General features: G+C 41.8%; 1 protein-coding gene across 5 annotated transcripts; it reads right to left on the reverse strand.

Moving 5' to 3' along the window:
- Positions 1 to 1,976: 1,976 nt before the first annotated feature.
- Positions 1,977 to 21,234, reverse strand: LOC121182208 (protein arginine N-methyltransferase 8-B). Of its 5 annotated transcripts, none has more exons than XM_041038592.1 (10): positions 21,151 to 21,234; positions 17,462 to 17,707; positions 15,461 to 15,616; positions 11,058 to 11,121; positions 9,523 to 9,665; positions 8,777 to 8,864; positions 7,309 to 7,424; positions 5,203 to 5,353; positions 2,524 to 2,645; positions 1,977 to 2,060 (listed from the first exon to the last, which is right to left on the reverse strand). In XM_041038592.1, exons 1-10 carry the CDS (start codon positions 21,217 to 21,219, stop codon positions 1,977 to 1,979), a joined length of 1,239 nt encoding a protein of 412 aa, XP_040894526.1. In that variant the 5' UTR covers positions 21,220 to 21,234. The 5 variants fall into 5 exon arrangements, with proteins under 5 accessions (XP_040894526.1, XP_040894530.1, XP_040894529.1 ...); XM_041038596.1 differs by having other exon boundaries at positions 17,462 to 17,692; positions 21,151 to 21,219; XM_041038595.1 differs by having other exon boundaries at positions 17,462 to 17,698; positions 21,151 to 21,219.
- Positions 21,235 to 22,111: the final 877 nt, after the last annotated feature.

The raw sequence follows: 22,111 nt of genomic DNA on the forward strand, positions 1-22,111 counted from the left end.
AAAAAATTATCCAGCATCACTCAGCGAGATGGGTTTGGACATTGCTGTTTATTCACTTTTTAAGTTGACATGACAACATGTGAAACAACATATTCAATATAAGTAATAGATGTGGAATTAACATGCCAATTTATTAGAATTTCTATGACTTAGCAATTATATGGAAATATAGGTTTGTGTTTCATTCGAGCAGCTTTCCTCAGACATGTTTCTGTGGACAGATTCCAAAGGTGCTCTTTCAATACAATTGTACAATTATTCTAAATAATTAAGATGACTTACCGTGTATAATTGATTGTAAGCATTAATGACTCATAACATTATATTGCTTTTTTTCGTACCAGCTGGCTCCCTGTAAAATACACAGGATCAAGAAATAGTCAAACAGTGTGCTCTCAGGAGGCAGCACTTCAGTTTCATACTGCACTTTTTGTTGATTGTTAATAGCACTAGTCGCATGCTTAATAAATCACCTGTTTTACTTCTTTGCTCACACTGTACATTTTGGTTATAGTCCTGAAAAGATTAATTAGGGGCTGTGCACCATGAGAGCAGAGCCTGGTTCTTGGCTGGAAGGACAGTATCATAGAACATACACTTATAATCTGAACTCTTGTAAGTAAAATTCATTGTGTTTTATATTGTAATCCTTAGTGGATATTTGAGGCTAATACTAGGAACACCAAAGCAATGTTTTCAAAACATCTTCAGATAATCTTTGCCCAGATCTGCATGTCTTGATTGTAGAAAACCCTTCAGTAGGTATGGCACAGGAAACATGACTCTTAATCCCGAAAAAAGATATTAGTTGAGGAATATTGCAGGTCTCTGGTGTTTGTCATTATTACACTCACACCTCTCAGAAGTACTGTACTTCTTTGTTATCTGAGATCAGAGCCAGTTACTGGATAAAAAGCTTATATACAACCCCTCTCATGAAGCACAACCTTCAGGTAAAAAAAGAATTCTTAACACATTTAGGGTAAGACCGCTTAACATAAATCATGTCCAGATGTTGACTAAAGAAGCTTCATGGCTTGAGCCTGTGGTTTAAGTAATTTAACTAATCTCAAACTAATAAAAAGGACAGTGGCTTGTGTCTATACATGAAACTATAGAAAACAGCTAAATGCATCAGTGCGGAAAAGAACTAGGTACACTTGGGCACTTGGTCAAGGCATTTAGGATGGGGAAGGTATGTTATTGGCATGTCAACATCACAGCTCAGACTGGCAACACAGGGCACATCTGGAGTCCCAGCTGTACAACAGTGTGAGCGTTGACGCTTTCTATTACACATTCACAGAAAGCTACTAGTACACCAACTATGCAAACACGTTACCTTTCACGTTACACATATACAGTACGCACCCACACAGGTTTGTCCTTGGCTGTGGCGTTCGACTGTTGTTAGTTCTCCGACTGCTAAACTGACACAACTATAAACTGTTTCTCTGACAATCATTCCCTACAGTACATAGTATGACATAAGAACTATACCTTAAATTTATTATCTATTTATAACAGAATGTGGACAATACAGTAATTCATTAGATGAGCTCTACTGTGTTTTAAAAAAAAAAAGCCAACTATCCCTCCAAAAGGTCTAAGTTATGGTAGAAAACGAATACTGAACAAAACACATACAGGTACGTCACTCCATCTCACGCCACACGTACATCAATAATCTAAAACATTCATCGTGACTAGAAAATATTCCTGACCTCTTCTTGTCAGTGTTACATTCAGAATTGTTTAACAGTCAGCATCAGTATCTTCCTGCCTTCATCATATACTGTAGTGACAATAGTGATATTGTCGCTGGGGCCACCTCGGCCTGGTCTTTGGCCTGGTCTTTGCTTTTTCTCCTCTGCCCCCTTTTACATCACACAACGTGTCTTGTCTGTGGTCATGGGAGTGTCTCTGTCTCCCTCTGGTTGTACTCGAGGGGGGCACCGAGGACCCCACAGTCAAGATTAACGCATCTTGTAGTCATGCGATATGGCTGCTTCGCATAGCTGTCCTTTAAAGTCCAGCTCGAAGGTAAAGTCCAAGTCGCGCTGCAAGTAAAGAGAGAGAGAGGAGAGAAAAATGGGAGGTAATGATTGAGCAAACATGTAGCCAGAAGTGAGAGGGAAAAAATGTAAGATGAGAAAGTAGTATCTGTTTATCCATTCTGAACTGACAACAGAACATGGTGTTAAGTAAGCACAGGCAACAGGAGAAAGCGAGTGCTGCTTCTCCACCCCAGAGGGGAAGGAAAGGACACGGACAAGGTCAACAATAGAATCTGTTGTTGTTTGTCTGCAAGTCACTGCAGTGCTGCTGCCTGCTTGACCGCTCTCCAACATGGAGGAGAAAACAATCTGCCGTGGGCAGGCTGCTCAGGAAATGAGTCATTTCTTAGCTGCCTAGCTATATATAAAGATAACCCAAATGATTAAAGGCAGACGCCATTATCACTGGTGTTACATTTGCCCATACTATTAACTCAACATGAACAGTAGCTTGTGCAGTACTCACAATGTTTTTCTCATTGGGCTTCATTGCAATACTGCCAATAATCTCCTCTCCTCTCCGCACTGTCAAATAGTCCTCCAGGTAAAACACCGTCTGCTTCCAGTGGGTGTATGGAGCATCTGGAGCTGGGACAAAAACACACACAGAAACACACACTTTTAGAATTAACCCCAGCCATTATAATCTTTACCTAAAATGTGCCAACTTTCTAATAAGGCAGCCCTTATAAAGGGTTTAGAAATGTTTTTAAGGACTGGATAAATCATTCACTGTATTGATGCTTCACACATCAGATATCAGCCATTAATAAGAAGCGTGACCAGCTGCCAGGTGGTGAAAAATTCAGGAGCCTTTATTAATGATTACTAACATTTTTCCCTGCATCAATGCTTAATAGGACCATAAGAATTTTCTGCAACCTAGCTACTTACATGTTGCTTTAATTAATGGCTTATAAGCGATGTGTAAAGAATTAGTAAATGATTTATTAAGCATTGAGAAAGAAATTAGTTAAAATTTAAGATCCCACAATGGTTGGTGTATAAGAAAGTTGTACCAACAAAGTTTTAAACCTTGGCAAAACATCAGCCAAAAGTCTCAGAGGCAAAGCAACAGTAAATACATCAGTGTCGTGATTTTTCTATTCAGTTTAACACTATTTACTGCTGCCAAGAATCTGATCTTTACGCAGGTATAGAGAGGGCAGAAGGCGGAGAAACACCCTGGACAGATTGTCAGGGGGCCAACAGAGAGAGACAGTTATACTTTTTACAGTCTCCTATCTATTTGATGTGAATGTCAGGTAGAGAATAAACACAAACTCTAGAGAGAAAGAGCGGAAACAGAGAATCGAGTCAGCGTCCTTGTTGTGAAGAGCAGGTATCTCCTCTTGAGCTCAAGATGACAGCACTTAAGTAAAAGGCAGAAAATGCATGACTGCATTCCAGACCTCTCCACTGCTGCTCCAGTCAATCTGCTTTCATTACTATTTCACTTTGTGTCTATTGTGCTGCCTTATGAGCATTCATCTGTGTGTGTGTGTGTGTGTGTGTGTCTGTGTGTGTGTGTGTGTGTGTGTGTGTGTGTGTGTGTGTGTGTGTAAGTGTGTTTGTGCGTGTGTGTATGGAAACACAGGCGGGAAAAACCTGAAACCCAAGCCCCAAAACAAATGTGAGCGTTCCCCAGTGCCCTGACCATCACTGATCACTTGGCCGAGATTCAAAAGGTCAGTAGCACTTAAATCGAATTCCTGCCAGCTGTCCTGGGGCAGATTGGTAGCTCTGCCTTTATAGAGAATCTCTTTGTGAGTCCATGGATAAAAGGGCCTGCCAATCAGCACGACTGTGGCACGGACCTGGCTCTTGGTTTATGAGCTAAATAAAGAGAGTGACAAGTTATTTGTTTCTTATGCTAATTCAGCAGCTAATTCAGAGATGGCCTTTCTACTGACTGCCATGAATTGTAATCTTTGACCTCCACCTGTCTTTTCCCTCTTGGCATTGGAAAACTCACCAGACAGACAAACTTAAAGAAAATCAATAGAAGGGAAGGGGGTAGGACAGAAAAGGCTGAGGTTAGGAAATGATTTTCTATACATTTCTTTATGGGAAAGATAGTGGTGATGCCATGATTTTAAAAGTAAATACTTATCAGTAGTACCAGGAGGCCACAACATCAACTGCTCAAAACAACATTTAAGGTGACTTACTCTGCTTTACACCTCGTTTCAATATACAGTATTTGATGAAAGATGTCTTTTGTTCTATCACCACTAGAGGTCAGTCACACACAGATTTTGACACATCAGCGCCCAGGTCTTACAAATTCACTCCCATCTAGCACTTTTTGGATCATATCAGTCAGTCTGATCTGAGCTGCTTCTAACACACAGCAATCCATCCCTTCAAAGCGTCATCAAGGACCACATCTTTCATCTGTGATTTGAGGTATTTTTAATCATGATGAGGGCAGATGGCAGAGTAGATTCACTCAAAACACTGTCAGACCTCTTACTTTTTCTATCTAAGAGAAGTAACTGGCTAAAAAGGTTAGTTATTAGTATGAAAGCCACCCACGTCCTCCTAGGCTGGGATGAAACATGATGGCCTTTAGATTTGTGTTGTGCCATTGCCATTGTGTTCTGAGCCTGATACTTCCATTTTACTTCAGCCACATTAATACTGAAAGGGAATCAGTCCTGGACCTGAGGGGCTTGATTATAGACCCCTGGCAGTTTTAGTCCCCACATAAAGTATTAATAGTAAAGCCAATATTTCTGGACATAAAAGTCCAGCGATATCCTCCCTTGTTCCCTCATTTTCCTCCCTTGCTGCAAGTGGATGCAACCAGTTGGAAATGTATCCCACAAATCACTGCAAAGTAAGGTCGGACACTGTCGGACACTCTTAATCCAACTGAGGTTAAGACAATATATTGATGTGGAGCCAAAACCACAGCTTCAGTGAAGTATCCACTCTGCTGTGCTGTCAGTGGCCATTTACATGATCCAGAATCTGAACTCTGGAGGGTGCTGTTTTATTACCGAAATTCAGCTCATGCCTCTCTGTGGAGGCATTTCAAACAAACACAGATGAATAAAGTTTTAGATAATCATTAACCATCACTTTAATAGATACAGTGCAGCTTTAGTGCTTTAAAGAGGGACAGGGTGAGGCATCTTACCAGTGGAAAAACCAGTCTTCTTATGACACTTGGTAAACTCGATGTTGAAGTAGGTGACCAGTGCGTGGATGTAGTCATTTCTCTGGATCTGCAGGCAGAATGCTGAGGTGAAGGAGAGGTCCTCGGTCTTTACTGTGTAGATGTCCACCTCCTGAAAGAGTAAAGAGATGGACTCTTCTCACAACTCTGACAGTGTATGTTATTCAGCTGGCCCTCTTTAACCCTTATTCTGCCTTTTAACAGATTTTTTTTTTAAATTACTCTGGGAATAATCTTATTTGCTTTCTTGCTGTAAGAAGATACCACCTTAATGTTATGAGGCTACTGCAGAGCTGATGCTTCAGAAACAGATTCAGAAAATTTGTAATGTCACATACAATACAAATGTAAAGAGACCAAAAAGAACAACATCAGCAAGTGCGGTACAGTTTCCATCTGCAAAAAGATATAGTGTTGCTACTAAAGCTCACTGGGATTGTGCCAAGATCCTAATAACCATCACGAACAACCCCTATATAGGTAGGACAAGGAGAAGGGGTCATGCATGTGGGAGCTCTAACTGTTGTCAGACTTCACTTCACAAGCCAGATCTGTACGTGTCCCCCTGTTTCCAGTCAGTTTTACAGCTGATGCTTCATCGTCCCAAAAGGCCGTGTTGTTCCACATCCTGGCTTGCTGTTGTGTGAACGGCACTGCGCCAACATGCCATGTTAGCTTTTATTACTGAGAAACGGAGGGGGAGTGCAGCTCACCTGAAACCTACACTGCAGGGTAAACATGTAGGCAGAGGTGTGATAATCTTGTTTCATGTGCAATCGGTGCTAATAGATATTTACCACTCACTCACTGGCTTTTGGTGCCAGATGCCACATTTGCTGAGGAGGAATGAGCCTTATGTTTACTGGCATTAAAAAAAAACCAAAAACAACGCAATATTAATGTCAGATTCCCCCTGCTGTCTTTAAAAAAATAATCACTCCCATAAACACATTTACTAGATATTTACTCTGGTCATGCAGTTTAAACTTCTCAAAGTCACATTTCAAAGTTTAAGACAGCAATGTAATGCGCTGCAATGTTTACCCTCTCACAATTACTCGAAAGGCAAAATAAAAATTTCAAGAGCACTATCATGCAGGTTGTTAATGTTTAATTAATTATTTTCTGCAGGATTATACTTGGTAATAATCCTCACTGAGAATTATTACCAAAGTTTCAGGCAGCAGTTTAATAACACAAGGTCCTGTGTGTACTATTTCTCGACTATACAACTTTAATGAGGTCATTCAGTAATCCATTTAAAGACAATAAAGCTTGTCAGCGGGGCAACATTGTTGTAAGGCTTTTTTTTTTTTCCGCAAGATCCGAAGACAAGCAGCATTCCCACCAGCTTCACAGGGATTTTGATTAAACTCTCATGACTGATCTCTTTGCTGATTTCCCGTAATATCTTGCTGCATTTAAAATGAAAGGCTGTCTGATATCAAAGACAACAAAAAAACAGTTGACAAGCAGCAAAGAGGCAGCAAAGAAGCTGAAGACAAGGTATTATCACACAGCAATATTCCTCCAGGACAGATGTGAAACAAGGCAGAGCTGTCTAATCAATGCCAGGGATAAGAAGGTCACAATGACAAGGAGCACAATCAGGAGAACTAGACGGGATGTTATTGACATGCATGGCACAGCAGCTTGATCAGTCTGATCCGCACAGTTAGAGCACAGACGGGGCAATGGCCACACATCAAGGTCGAACCCATACAAAGCCGAAGCATGTCAAACAATATGTTTACCGATCAATCAGCGTCATTGAGTAGTTATCAATTTATGTTCTTCTGTGTGTTTTACCATTAAAATGTTTGTTGTGTAATGTGTAAATGATTATTGTTGGGCAAATTATCTTTATTGGACTAGATATTAAGCTGTAATGATTTCATGCCACATACAGTTCAATAGGCTGATGAAGTTAATAGCCCACTATTGTGTGACATTATGAGAAAATATTGCATCTACAGAGGAAACTCTCCTCTGTACTGCACTAGACTACGGCTGACATTAAGCCCAGCTTTGTGTTAAAACCAAAAATGTGATCAATATTTTACCAACCTTGACCAAGCAGGAGTTGGTCACCACCTGTTTGGGGTCCACTACGTCCACCAGCGGTTCCTTCATCGCCACGTTACGGATACAAGTCATGTCGAAGCCATATACATTCTCCCACCCTGTTAGAAACACCATCATTGAATTATTTTTACTATTTTTTATCCATTATTTGTAAATTGTAAACACATGAAACATTTTTCTTCATTCCAAGTTTTTATTCAGTTCCTAAGGTGGGAAAATACAGTAAACAGTTTGGCTTCAGCTGTGAAACAACACTAGCTGGGAAAGAGCTTCGGAGAAAAAGTCTGATCCACAACCCGGGAGCTAAAGCTCCTGTCGTTTTGGAACAGTTTTTATTTTGACAGATGAAAGTCATATTGTATTGATTTGTAAATGCGAGGCTCCTTGAACGCAGACACCACTGTTGCCTCAGATATCCTGGCTGCTTAGGCTAAATCATCCCATACATTATTCATTAAGCTCCTTAAGGTAGTGTGTGAGCAAACACCTCTGTCGTGACTCGAAAGGAGAGAACCACATGAGTGCGTCGGAGAGCTGGTGATAATGAACAGGTCACAAACCTCCGGGGATTTTTGTAATGTACTGCATTTGCATTTCTTGCTGCCCCTCCTTAACTAAGGCAGTGCACAGGCCAGAGCAGCCCTAATGACCACAGGACGCTTTTCGAATACTGGAGTATTTCACAGGACCAACTCAGTCTAAAGGTCGTCTTTGGCCATCTGCCCTGAGAGAAAGACGTTTGTGGTCACTATGTGCACTCTCTCAACTTACTTCAGTCTGGCCATGCGTAGACTTCTGGAATTCACAGTAATGGCAAGCTAAACTGAAGCATCCAGACATGACAGGAAAGACTGCAATGCAGTGAGACAATGTGATATGACTTTCTGGGGAAATTATCTGGTGCACTGTGGTTGTATAATTTCCCAAATGTATAGGGTAAAGTGAGTAGGAGGCCTATAGGCTATTGTTCAGTTTGCCTGTTGTCATCTAGGTTGTACACTGGCTTAACGCTGACTTTGGCGCTGTTCTTATGCTTTGTGTCCGGCAGCAAAACATCGCCCACAGTCCTCCTGGCGGGTTTAGAGTGGGATGATACAGAGATGGAGAGGCTTGTTGACTTATAATATCAATTATCGCCCCCAGTGTTATGCCTGAGGAAAAGTTCAAAATCATTTGCAGAGCTGGAAAGGTTGTGTACTGTATGAGCGCACCCACATTTGTGTGAGTACAAGGCGGAGGTGTGGATGATGTTCTGCATCCATGGGCTCATTTATGATGTAGAGACATTATCCTGGTTATAGCCACCGAAGAAGAGCTACACGGAGCACACCAGGTACAGCACAAGTAAGAGGTGTTTCAGAGTCAGGGTTCAGATAATAGGCACATGCACCCCCCCCCCCCCCCCCCCCACACACACACACACACATGCACACTCTCACACTGAACTCACAGTGTATTTTAAAGTCTTTGTACTGCCTGTCTTCAATGGCCACCACGTACAGAGAGGCCCGGTCAGGAAACATTAATCCACCGGGTTTCTGTTTGACAAATGAGGCGAGGAAATAACTCAGCAATTAATCCCAAACACATTATAAAAGATCTACATTACAGCACTGGTGACATTTCATTTCTCAGCCCAGAACAAGTTTAAATTATTGAGATGTTATAGTTCCCTCTGTGTGCAGACAGGAACGCAGTAAGAGCACTGTTCATGATTCATAGCTACAACTATTAGTTTCCAACAACAGAAATTAACAAACAGAAATATGAAGTAGTAGTTAATAATGCAACAGTCCCTCTAACATAACAGACTTCTTATTAATGTAATAAAACATAGCAATGCATGTTTTTCCTGTTAAGGTAATCATTATTGCATTATTGAGTTTAGCGATTAGCAATGAAGTTAACTTATCTCTGCTTTCAGCTGTAGCGTCACAGGGAATTAACAATTCTTTTAATGCAGTGGTTCCCAACTTGGGTGTCAGGGCCCCCATTAAAATTCTGTTATTTTTCAACCTGGGCATGTTTCCCATCAATGCAGCCACTGTGGCTCCACAGGTCATACTAACGTTGCACTCACCAGTAAATATATGATGTAGTTTTTCTTAATCACAGAAAGACTTATTAAATGTTATTATGGGAAACACGAACAAGCAGTATCATGTCACGCACTCACGCAGACTCCATACATCATACCAGCCACTTGTCCCTGGCAAAGATGACGGTGTTGAGCATGGATTCGTAGAAGAGGCAGTAACCCATCCACTCAGATATGATGATGTCAACCTTCTCAACAGGAAGCTCCACCTCCTCCACCTTCCCTTTGAAGATGGTGATAACTGAAACACAATGTATTTTCCAAACCATAATCAGTGCTCACATTTTGGCATGGAAAAAATATGTCTTAATATTAACCAGTTAATACTAACATTCAGGACTGATCAGACCTGAAAATGTATAAATCATCATGTAGGAAAACACTTACAGACAAAAAAAGTCATCAGTATTATCTGATGAGGTACATAACCAAATCTTTTAAGTTGCAGCTGTGTCCTTTTCAACAGCATGAAAGGAAGAAAGGAAAAAAGAAAGACAGAAAGAGAGACACAGTGCACTGCCTGTGATTAACTGACTTAAGCTTTGTTTGTTCTGCCTTGGCAAGAAGTTACTGAAGAGTTTCCCTGGGGATACAAGTGTCTGTCAGAATGTCATGTGAACCCTATTACTCCAGCTGGTGATTGCTTTCTGCTTATTCACTGTCCGAAACTCAGAGAGAACACTGTGTTAACTCTTCTCTCAATTACTTGTGCACACTTGATATTCATAGGTTTATAGATAGGACATTTGCTGACAGGGTTGGTTTATGGAGCTATTATTTTGCAGATGCACAGTCAGTAGCTTGGCTGTCAGTTTGTTCTCAAAGTTGCAGAGGTGTTATGTTCTGACGTACGCTTTGAAGCTGCATAAGTTGAAACTATGTTTATGCAAATGAACACAAATGAGCCGGCTCAGTGCAGCACAGAATGACAAACACAGATTCTGAATTTGACCATCCTCTCAGATCATCCAAAAAATCCCAAACAGTGAACTTCCCTACACCTCCCCTGCCAGCCTTCGCTCCTTCCTCTTCATGTCATGACTAGCCCCTAAGGGGGCTGTTTTCTTAACCCTTTTTGTTATGTTTAGAACTCTTTTGTTGACATTGGGACCTTTTCAGTCTTGCTTAGTTTGTTTTGTGCATAGTTCCTGTTTTACTTTGAAATCAGAGCCCTTGTGTATCTTGTCTTGTTGTACTTCCTGTCTTTGTCTTGTTTCCCGCCATTGGTGATTGTTTGCCCCGCCCTAATTGGTTTCACCTGTTGCCCATTGCCTTGTGTATTTAAGTCTCGTTGTTTCTCTGCGTCCTTGTCACTTTGTCTGTGCCTGTGCTAGACTCTGTGTCTTCCCTGTGTTTTTTCCCCACCTCATGTACTTACCTTGGTTTCCTCTGTTTTGACTTTTGTATTTTGGTTTTGTTTTGTTCCTGAGTATTTTTCTCCCATGTGGATGATTTTTGGTTTATTAAAAGACTTTTAGCTTGTCTCGGGGGTTATTGCGCTTGGGTCCAAGTCCTTGCTCCGCTGTGACACTTCAGGTCTATCATCACTGTAACTTAGTTTGTTGCTCCCTACACTGAGGATGAAGTGCTGTGTCATTAAAATGGAAAGATAAGGAACAGCTGCAGCTCTTACCGCTGTCAAGGTGGTTGGACTTGATGATCCTCTCTGAGTACTCTGATATACTGGAACATTCAATCTGACAGAAGAAAGGAAAATCTGATTAACTGACCATATATGAAGGACTGTGATAGATTCAAGTGCTACTACACTTGCAATGACATGTCCTCAGTTTCCCTATAATGCAGAACACTTAAACTGTCACTGCTGTACTGATGCTGACTAGTAAGAGTATGTCAGAGTTTTTCCAACAAGAACGTGCATGCCGAATCAAATCCCAAACAATTCATGAACCACTAAATGACACATCTTGATTGCACTTCATTTTATTGACCACTAGATGGCCTACTCGAGTACTGTGTCATTGAAGCCTCGGGTAATGAACCATTTTTTTGAACCAGGTGTAGAAGCTTCAACAAATCCTCGATCAGCCATCACTATCCATAGGTTATGGGATGGTATTCCTCAAGGTCTCTTCCACTCTGTACAAATCTCCTATTTTACCACCTCCAAAGCACCCCCAGAACATCATGCTGCCTCCACCATGCTTGACTGATGGTATTAAGCGCTGTTCTTGCACCCCCCAAGCAGACCCGAGAGCCTCTGCACTTTCATCTCAGTCAGGGTGACACAGCACATGGAAAGGAGCTTCTACAACCAATGTTTACATCAAGCACTCAAATGTTCACATCAAACACCCCTATTTATTTATATTTATTTCATGTTGTCTTGAACGGAATAAAGAACAATGAAGGGGGAAGGATGAAGGAAGTGATGTCAGAAAAGAGGAGGGGATACAGTGGGAGGGTCTAGGATGTGATGTCATACAGGGGTGGGGTGTTTGAAGGGCGGGGTCGAGAAGTGACATCATAAAGGGGCCACGTGGTGGGGGTTGGGGGGGTCACAAATTAGGGGGTCATAAATCTTTTTGACAGAAGGGTGTACTCTTTCTCTCTATCCCCATCCCACTGCTTTTGTCCCATTTCTCCCTGAAATGTCTTTTCGGTCTGAATCCTGAGCTCCTTGCTTGACATATTTTGTACTTCCTGTTCTTCCCACTAATGCACATCTCATGCCTGATTTATTGCGGTTCCAGCAATAACAGCGTTATAACATAATAAAGCTTCTTCATTCATCAGGATACACAGTGGACACTAGTAAGGACATAATTCAACAGGAGGCATTTGTCAATACCAGACTTTTACAGCATCAGGTCGTCTGAGAGTATAGATTTTCACCTGAATTTGTACACTCTGTTCCTCCTACCCAGGGACCCTGTTTGTCAAAGGTGCGTGGAATTATTCATGATACAAGAGAAATCCATCTGGTTGTAATCAAGCAGAGGTCTCTTGAATGAACTCTAGGTGCTCTGGATCATAAAAAGGCAAAGCCAGGCTGGGACCCTTGTGGAAAGAGCAGGCTGATAAATTGAAGCACTCAGCTGTGCCTCGGACTGAAGGATGAGGTCTAAGAGGTCTTTGAGGGGTAGAAACTGATGCTTTACGGGCAGCAAAAATGACGGTGAGGCGGACAAATAAAGTGATAGGATTTTGGATATTTCTCGTTTTTGTTGTATAGTACAACACAGACACCGAAATGAACTTCTGCTTTCTAGCTGAGGTCTCTAGTTTTCCCACTGAGCATGCATACAGGATGCCGCGACTTCATATTAGCGCTGCCTCCCTGGAGCAGCCCTATTCTCAGCTGCCTATTAGTAGAGGACCGGTCAGGAAGCTGCTGGTGGCGCCCACAGCCTTCTGACATAGGACTGATGCGTCTGCCCATTAAAAATAAGCCTGTATCAAATGCATAAACAAACAGCAGTACCTAATTCTGCACCAGGTTTAGGATGGCATGAGCACTTGCAGGCATACGTGTACATGTTATGAGTGTATTGCCTGTGCTGTTAGTGTGTGATAATAGGGCTGCCAACGCCAGCTCTCTAATTGGCAATGATTCCTCATCTCTTGCTGAATCTCCGCGTGAAGGGACAGCCATTAGCCATGTGTCCATCAGAGTCACGCTTCAGTGGGAGCACTGAAGCCTCTAGGCGTGTTTAGAATCAACACCCCCTCACACAATGCCTCTTGCACCTCTCACTAGTGTCAGGAAGAGTCACTGTCACTGTACTCATCCCTGAGGGCTCCCATAAGTCCTTCTCTCTGGAGACACAGCAAGTACAAGTTTCTAACTTCGCCCAGGTGTCACGGCACTTTTTCCCTCTGAGCTGTGAGGTATGCAGTGTGTTGGAAATAAGTATAATAAGACAGCCGCAGCTCTTCTAAATGCACTGGTCAGTGTTATTTTAGCTCCACTTTAGCCAGTTTCAATTTAGTTTCTGTGGTTAAAGGAATTCAACGCTGCCTTAAGAATGTTTGAATGCTGGAGGGCAGAAAATAAATTCTACAACAAACTCATATGGACAAGCTTTGATATAACTTATCCACTAGCTAACATTTAGCACATGTACCTAATGCTGCAAGCAGGACATAAGCTGAGTAACATGGGCATCTCCTCAGAGTCCCTCTGCTCGTGAGTATCAACTCAACACATTTATGGTGCATCAAATTCTTAGAAAAGCATCTGGCTCTCCTCACTGTCATGGCCTTCCCAAAGGGGTCTTAAAAATTGCAAAACCTAGCGAAAGTTATGGACAACTTTATACACCAACAACTCATTCACTTTGGCACTTTTGTCTTTTAGGTTTTAAGTGTAATGCAGAGAGCAGTATCCAAACTGCAAGATAAAGAGATTTACTGAGCCCTGTGGTCCAAGGGTGGATCAGATTCTATGAGTGTGCACTGCAAACAAGTATCTGAGCCTGCCCATCACATATAAAAGCACCTGTTTAAGCTTTAGTTCACAATGATCTTGGCCTCCTGGTTTCCCCCAGGTTGGTGTGCCTTTGGGTGTCTGAGTCATTTGAATGTTGGGACCCTGATATATGTGCTGTCAGATCTAGTTTACATTGGTTTCCTACAGTTTCAATCTGGGCAGGTACTATACAATCAGCATGTGTGCTTGTGAACTGAAGTGGTTGTCCATGGTTTTCTAGGGACTTAACTATATGGGCTGACCACACTGAACACACAAATAATTGACTGTACTTCCTGGTCTTAATTTGAAATCCCGTATCTTGCTCTTATGTTTGTAACCTGTAACTCTTTGGTGGAGGTAAGTGATGTTTAATGTACACCCCTCCCACAAATGACACTGACCTTAGCAATCTGTTGCATGTACAGCAGATTGTTTGAGTGTAAATAAGCATTATGCTATATTGCCATCTCAACGGTTACGGTGGAGAAAATATTCAAGCATAATGAAACATCAAACAAAAAGAAACAAGAAAAACTAGTCTCATTTTGGATTGCTTATTTAACATCTATCAATCATTTGTTTTAAAGTGTTAAATATAAGAGATTTTTAAAATGTTAATCCTTCACTGATGGGATACAAATGTGGACTTAGGGTATCAAGATATCTGGCTTTGACATATGGAATTTAGAACCAAAGAGTCTTTTATGAGTACTCAATGGATCAAGAATGGAAGTTATCACTTTTTTGGTCTTTAACCAGGTCCATATGATAGAATGATGTTCTCGTTGGCCCAGAGCCCAGTCCTCTCACCGCACAGGCCCAACTTTCACATCAAGCTTCATAAGTCTTAGGTATGACGAACGTATAGGGCTTTGGTGTAACGCTAAAACTGGGAGGATCTAAGTCAAAAGTGAACTAAATCCCTGAAATCCCAGCTGCATTTATGGGGCTACAACCCTGCCAGATGGACAGCACTAACACAAATGTGAGGGAAAATCAAAATGAAGTGATAGTTCACTTTACAGTACAAAAACAGGATAAAAGGAGGAGGAAGAGGAGAGAAAGTGAGTGAGGCAACAGAAGAGGGAAGGCAAACAAACACAGGACACGAGGCAAAGTCACACACATATAAACACGTAATGTCAACCAGTAGCTTGGAACAAGTCTCTCTGCAATTCCAAGTTAATCATTCCTCCCCTGAAGCAAACATTCACTGTCTGGAGCCACCATACAAAAATAAGTTCCACGTGGTTATCCCGAGCTAGTGATGTGTATCCAGCATGTATTCTCAGACATGCCCAGACTTAGTAATTACTTCTGCTCCAGCGCACGATAATAGTAAGAGCTCTCAAATCGCCACGGCTTAGCCTGTCAACCTGCATGAGAGGCCACACACTTTTATCGCCTGCCTCTCAGACAAGATATTGCTCGAAGATTATAGGGAGTCTGATAAAGATGTTCAAAATGTATGTACAAATACACAGAGAACCATGCATGCACCGTACGTGTGCACAGTGTGAGCAGCTTGTCAGGCTGGTCTCAGTGATTAGACCCTGATGGTTCAGCACGATAATGCTCCACTGAAAGGAAACACGTCTTACCCCATACACGTGCTTTGCCCCAGCCTTGGCTGCAAACATGGACAGGATCCCTGTCCCACTTCCAACATCCAGCACTATTTTGTCCTTGAAGACGTGCTTGTTGTGGTACATGGAGTTCCTGTAGGTGAGCGTCCTCACTTCGTCCTTCAGCATCTCCTGGTTTAGCATATGACAAATAATATCAGGATGACGTTGGCACAGCCAACCCCTGAGGAGAGCGGCAATTTGTTTTGCTGAATTAAAAACATTGGCTGGACATTGGGAGTCTGCATCTGCTGTGATTTCTGCAGTGGAGCGGGGACAAATAACACACAGGCTTCACCTAATCTTACTCTATTCCATCTCAGAGGTTCTACATTCAAATCCATAGCTGGTGTTTCTGAATAAGCCCTATGAGCCTGCAGGTTCAGCCTGTCTGCATCTTTTTTTTTCTATCTCTGTCTCTCTCACCATGTGCGTGAGTGTGAAGAATGTTCAGAAATGACAAAAATACACCTGACCTACATTTCCAAAAATATAAAAAATTCATCTCACAGGTCACACCAGGAACGTGTTCTTTTTATACAGACTCTAATACCTTCTGTCTCCTCTATTTAGAATGCAGCTGAACTTGGAGGTAAGTGCGTATGAAGATAACAATATCATCTGGAAATATGAGACACGTAAAGAAAGAAAGATTATTTCATGTGTTATATAATATCTCACTGTTGATCAGAAATGAAAAGGTTTTGGTACAAAAATTGGACCAGTCCCCAGCTATTCTCCATCCAGTCCAGACTGTGGGTAAAGCTTAAGCATCTGCCCTGAGTTGAGTCTCCCAGGCACAATGTTTGTCTCAGGCTAGTTTCAGATCTCATGCCCTTTGATGGGATTGGCTGACCGAAACCCCAACCAGAGCTCTAACCATCTCTGACATAAAACTCTTGGTTGTTAGAGGTTGTTGGGGTAGTACAGATCAGGAGGATGAGCTAAAAGTCACATTTAATCATTGTTAAAGTACCTTACAGAGCCTCAAACAATTATGTCTAAAAAGAAAAAAGAAAAAGCAAAAGAAAAAAGATATGGGAACCAACATCTGTTTAAAAATAAGGTAACTATTAGCCTGGCCTTTATAAGATGTAAAAATCTGCAAATTTGAGTTTTCCTGATTTTTGTTCTTTGTCTTATTTTCTTCTTCTTTCTTTCTTTCTTCTTCAACTTGTACCCTTTTGGACTTTGCCATGTGTAATTTAGCCATTACCCCTTCTGGTTATGATGACATTTTATTCACATAGAGTTCATAGCTGGGATCTGCAGTCACAGTAACTCTAAGGTGCACTGAAAAAGCCACACTGGGGATCAAACAGGAAGTCTGAGGTCTAACTGTATTAACTAAGCCATTTATGAGGGAAGCAAAAAGGCAAACACAACTCTCCATATAAATGTCAACTAGATCTTGCAGGAATATTTCCTGATTCAATTTCAATCTGCTGCATCTCCAAATAGAGTTTTACAATGCACTGCAAGACTAGCAGGTGCATTCACCTCTGTTAACTGACCTCTGATACCTAATGATCACATCTTATACAATGTGAAAAATAAGCTGTTCACATTATGACAGTTCTAATCCACCTCTGCAGTAAAAATCTGGGCTCATTTGTCATGTAAGAGTTTTATTTATGAATTTATGCGGTGGCAAAGATGTATAGTTTTACGTGGAGCTGTGTCTACCATTATCTGATGAAAACTGAGTGTGTCAAAGAAGATTCATATACCACAGGGTGAAGTATTAACTACAGAGAGTGTCCATGTTTGTCCTGGAGCTTTTATAAGAGATGTGGTGGAAAAAGCAGGATGTGGAAGCTGGATTTTTAGTGGCATTCCTTATTTTCCTGAGAGCGTATGGTGAAAAACAGTTGTCATTCATGATTCACATCTGTCTATTGCAAGAACAGATACAGGAATAAGAAAACAGGAAAACGAAAAAATCACTGAATCTCACTGGAGATACAAGCATATTACCTCATGGATACCAAAATGGGCGTAAGAATCAAAATAGTAGTCCCGTGAGGTCATCTCCTCTGGATTAAGGAACTTGGCCATCTTTCCCCGCCCCGGACAGCTCGGGAGGCTGGCGGCATGGGGCGTGTGTGGCGGGAGAGGAGGCCGTGGGGCATGCTGGATGGAAGGCACAGGCTTGGGCAACGATGTGGGCTGTGCCGACTGGGATGGAATTATGCGGATTGGCTGTGGCTGCGACTGTGGCTGCTAGAGAGAGCAAGAGAGAGATAAAGAAGAAAAAAAAAACTTTTTTAAAGCTGATGATTCTGGACTTTTGTCAGCCAAACTCCTTTTGGAGTAAGAAACAAAACAAGGATGTGGTTTGCATCCAGGGATAGTAACTAGCTTAGTCTAATCATCCATTCCCCTTAATATTTTTATTTCCCCCAATGCCTCTCAGTTCATCTGTCAGCTCGCTACTCCATGCGTCCGCTCGGTGAGTCCAGAGAATCTGGAGAATACTCTGACATGAAGTCAGCCTGTCAGCAGAAGGCAAGAGGGGCTCTGCTCTGCACAGAAGGTACACCCATAATGCCCTGATTATCACCTCTAAGGCCTACTGGGAAGGTCTAGCTATGGAGTGTGTGTGTTGTTGTGTGATTTTGACAGCGAGAGAGAGAGAGAGAGAGAGAGAGAGAGAGAGAGAGAGATGAAGAAACAGACGCCCAGCATCTCAGTAGTGAGCCAGGGAGCCGTTCTGGTGTTTATTCTCATTCCAACTTTCAAGCTTCTAAAAATAAAATGATTAATAATTGGCAAGGTGGACAGAAATAGGTTTTGTTGGACAGCTGACAGAGATATTTTAGTATTACAACAATATATATAATATTTTATCTGGAAGAAGAAATGTTTCAGCTCATGGAGGTAGAGTATAGCATAAGTTCCACCGTAAACATCTTTTCTCAAGAATGTTTTTAGGAGCAAAGTATTTTTTCTGCTGTTGTTATCACCTCTTCCTTTCTCTGCATTTATCCAGTCTGATCTTGCAGCACATTATGCAATTTACTGCTGAGGGAATTTAAACCATTCCTTTATGTTTTAAGTTTGTTACTGCATCATTCAGAGCTCTTAGCACCTCTAACTGAGGCATTTCAGCTTGTCATAGATGAGGTGATGGACAGCAGAGATGTGTTCATCTTAAGTCTTGAGATAACATCTAAAACCTGCAGCAGTGAGTCCAGCTCAACTATAATTCCAGGTAGTTTCAGTTAACTCTTGTCTGTTTTATTTGTAAATTATTAGTTTTGTTTTGATAAATGACAATGTCTATCATTTCACCTTAAATTTAATCTAATAGGACTGACATATAACATCATCAAGCAACCTCATTAACAGATGAAGTCTTGCTGCTGTGATACACAGCACTGTCACACATAGATCTAGTGGACTTAAAGTCAGATTTCTGTCACTGTCACTGGTTTTTCCTTGTTTGTGCAAGTTGATTCCTCTTCTGTTCCTATTCCTTTTCCTCCCACCTGTGTCTATTCTGTACCTCTCTGTCATACAGATTTATTTTTGTCCTCTCTTTTGCTGCTGGCACGGTCCAGGACACAGTGACCAAGAAAATAAAAGTATGTTCAGTATGTTGGAATTCTCACTGTGACCATGTTAGCATGCTGATATTAGCATGGTAGCGGTACATGCCAAACACTTGATTAAGTCCAGCTATAGCATCCAAACATGAATAATTGAATAAACAAATTAAAGACTGAATAATAACTAAAACTGCATAAAAAATCTAAACTGTTCTAAACCTAGACTACTACAGTAAAGTGGTCATAAAATCTGAGTGCTGCCTTCTCTATGGTTTTAGTGTGAATTTGTGTTTTAATTGATGCATTTCATCAAATGTTTAGCAAATGACCTCAAGCTACACTTTGGTCAGCTGTGAGATGCATATACTTGGCCTCCCGTTTCAAAAAGAAAGAAAGAAAGAAAGAAAGAAAAATCAGCCTTTGATAGCTGGATGCAAGCCAACACTCAGAGTCAGTAATTACAAGGGCCACAGAAGAGGTGATTAAAGATGCCAGGTTTAATACAGAATCAGAAGTTTCAAACAAAATCACTATAGGGTGTCATTAGGGGACAGATTGAAGTAGACTCGGGGTGCAGCACGGTCAGAGGAGAGCAGCTGCAGTGAGTGTAAGTGAGATGGAAAGAGAGGGTGGCACACGTCCTTGCTGATGACCCTCAAGACAGATAAACACATCTGAGGTTCTATTTCAGACTGGAGCCTCGTCTCTACACAGAGGTGAGACTTGTTATCTGAGAAGGACATTTACTCTGTATTTCTGTTACACACAGTCTGTATGAGGGGGACACAGTCACTTTGTACCTGTCTGACTGTCAAAGTTGACGCCTGTTTTGTATATTGTTACTGCTGAAGTCCGTGGTGAGGTCAGTGGTTGGATTGGTGGGTAAACTCTGTGTCAGCTCTGAAGGAAGTTTGGTGTTTGTAACTTTAGTACAGTCAAAGGAAATCAGCATCTTAATTTTTTATTTTCACGGGGATAACCCTCTGATACCCCAGATATTCCAAAATGGCAAAGAGCAGAAGCAGAAGGGTGAAGCTCCAACCATCCAACCAGTGTCCTCTTATTATAATGCATCAGGTGCCCTCTGCCCTCAGATATAAGCGTAAGGATAAAACCTGAGAGTTTGAGGAGGGCTTCTCTCACGGATAAACTTGCTTTGAGGAAATGTTTTGTGATGAATAATGTATGAGAAAGCAACATGAGTCTACAACTTCACAGAGTGTTCGAATCTTTTAAACGTTACCTTAAAAAAAAAGCCTCGCTCCTACAGTATCCAGCCACATTGTGAATACAGATGTGGTACATGACTCAATAAAACACAGGGATCATGTTGTGCCGAAAAGAATTTATAATCCAAGAGAAAAAATGGAGCCAGGGAAGATTAATTCTTCACTGAGATGTGTCAGAATGTGGATCACATCATGTGCATTTGGGGAATTTGCAATATGAGATTAAAAAAGAAAAAAAAAAAAGAGAGATTTTGGAGAGACTGTGAAGGTGGACTTAATCTAATGCCTGCATCCTGGGGATCCCCATTAAGAGACCCCCCCGTTTCCCATTTGAGGAGCCAGAGACACATCGCGTCTATTTCTCACCCTACTTTCTGCAAAATTGCTCCTTACATCAAGACCCAGCGTTCTCCGTTTCGTCTGCAAGGCGCTGCAGTACCTTGGACAGCGCAAGTAATTCCGACCTCAGCGCAGCGTGAAGCAGCAGAACTCCGCTCCAATATGTATATGTCTCACAGTATATGTTCCCTATTAAATCCGATTCTTTTGATATAAATGGACGCAAATAGATTTAGATGATTTAATAAGCTCCCTCCCATCCGTTCTCGGAGAGATACAGATACTTGGTGTTACATCCTGTCACTGTCCTGCCTTCTAGTAAAATATCCTTGCAGAGAGAGAGGCAGCGAGACTATTACTCAGATTGCTGTCTCACTCTCCGGACAGTCAACATCCAGCATTTTGTCCGGGATGCAACTTCTACTGAAGGTAGGACATATGCTGCAGTTGCGCATTTAGGACTCTGACAGAGTCCTAGAAAAAGAAAAAAAGAAAAAAGGAGTTTTCATTCTTACTTAGGAAAATCAAAGGTGTTTCTCACACTTACCTCACTGCTCTCAGACTCCGCCATTTTTCTCCTGAGGAGCATGCAGCGGGACGAGTGCTTAATTCCCATAAGAGCCAGCAAAAATGTGCTTCCACTTGATAGAAGTAAAAGAGAAAACAACATGCGCCTCCCGATTCTCCGGCTCTCTCGTTCTTTATCGTCAAACAATTCTCATTCACATCCCAAAATGCAGTGTTCTTCAGGAATTCTGAGACTGTGGAAAGACACAAAACTACATGAGGTCCCAAAAGAATTGCAGCCACTGTTGCCATACAGTGCAGTGGATTCCATGGTGCAAAAGTTTGAAGTCCACCGGTTCCTGAATAGCATGAGAGGAAAAGGCATCATTAGGCATCAGCTAAGATTTCAAAAAAGAAGAAAAAAAAAAGATATAAATGTTACGTCCTGTCCCATGACCCGGTGAGCATAAACAGGAATCTCAGAGGACTGCAGCACAAAAAAAGCAGCAGATTGTAATGAAAACACTGTTTTAGCCCCAGTTTGATTGATTCCTCTACCGCAACATTGTTTCTAAAAATAGTATCGGCAGCCGCTGCTGCCTCTCAGAGTGGAAAGACTTGCTGCTGAGTAGCCTACATGCACAGAAATCTGATGACTCCTAAAACGTGCCCATGAATTTCTTATTAACACATGCCACAGTGAGCGTCCCCCCCCCCCCTTTGCTCATCATCATCTTTAATGTAACTCCCGTGCAATCGAGCTCTTTGCTCCGTTTATGAGCTCTCCATCTCCACAAAGTGCTGAACGAACGCCCGCCTGTCCACACACACAAAGTTGGACTTGGTTCACTCTCTCCTGAGAAGCGAGGACGCTGTGTGCTCAGGTTGCGTACACACACAAAAACACACACACACACACACACACACACACACACACACACACATATAGACACAGAGTGCAACGGAGTGACCACTCCTGTCTCACTGGCCGGAGAGGCAAT

The sequence above is a fragment of the Toxotes jaculatrix genome, chromosome 5, assembly GCF_017976425.1.
Source record: "Toxotes jaculatrix isolate fToxJac2 chromosome 5, fToxJac2.pri, whole genome shotgun sequence".
In the NCBI taxonomy this organism is placed as follows: domain Eukaryota; kingdom Metazoa; phylum Chordata; class Actinopteri; family Toxotidae; genus Toxotes; species Toxotes jaculatrix.

What these genes read in the sequence shown, in the direction of transcription:
- LOC121182208 (XM_041038593.1), bottom strand. Translation starts at nt 21,219, where the DNA reads ATGGGAATTAAGCACTCGTCCCGCTGCATGCTCCTCAGGAGAAAAATG. An exon ending in CCCATTTTGGTATCCATGAG is followed by an intron (nt 15,617 to 17,461) that starts GTAATATGCTTG and finishes ATGCTAAACCAG; the next exon opens with GAGATGCTGAAGGACGAAGT. An exon ending in AGCCCAATGAGAAAAACATT is followed by an intron (nt 2,061 to 2,523) that starts GTGAGTACTGCA and finishes CTTTACTTGCAG; the next exon opens with CGCGACTTGGACTTTACCTT.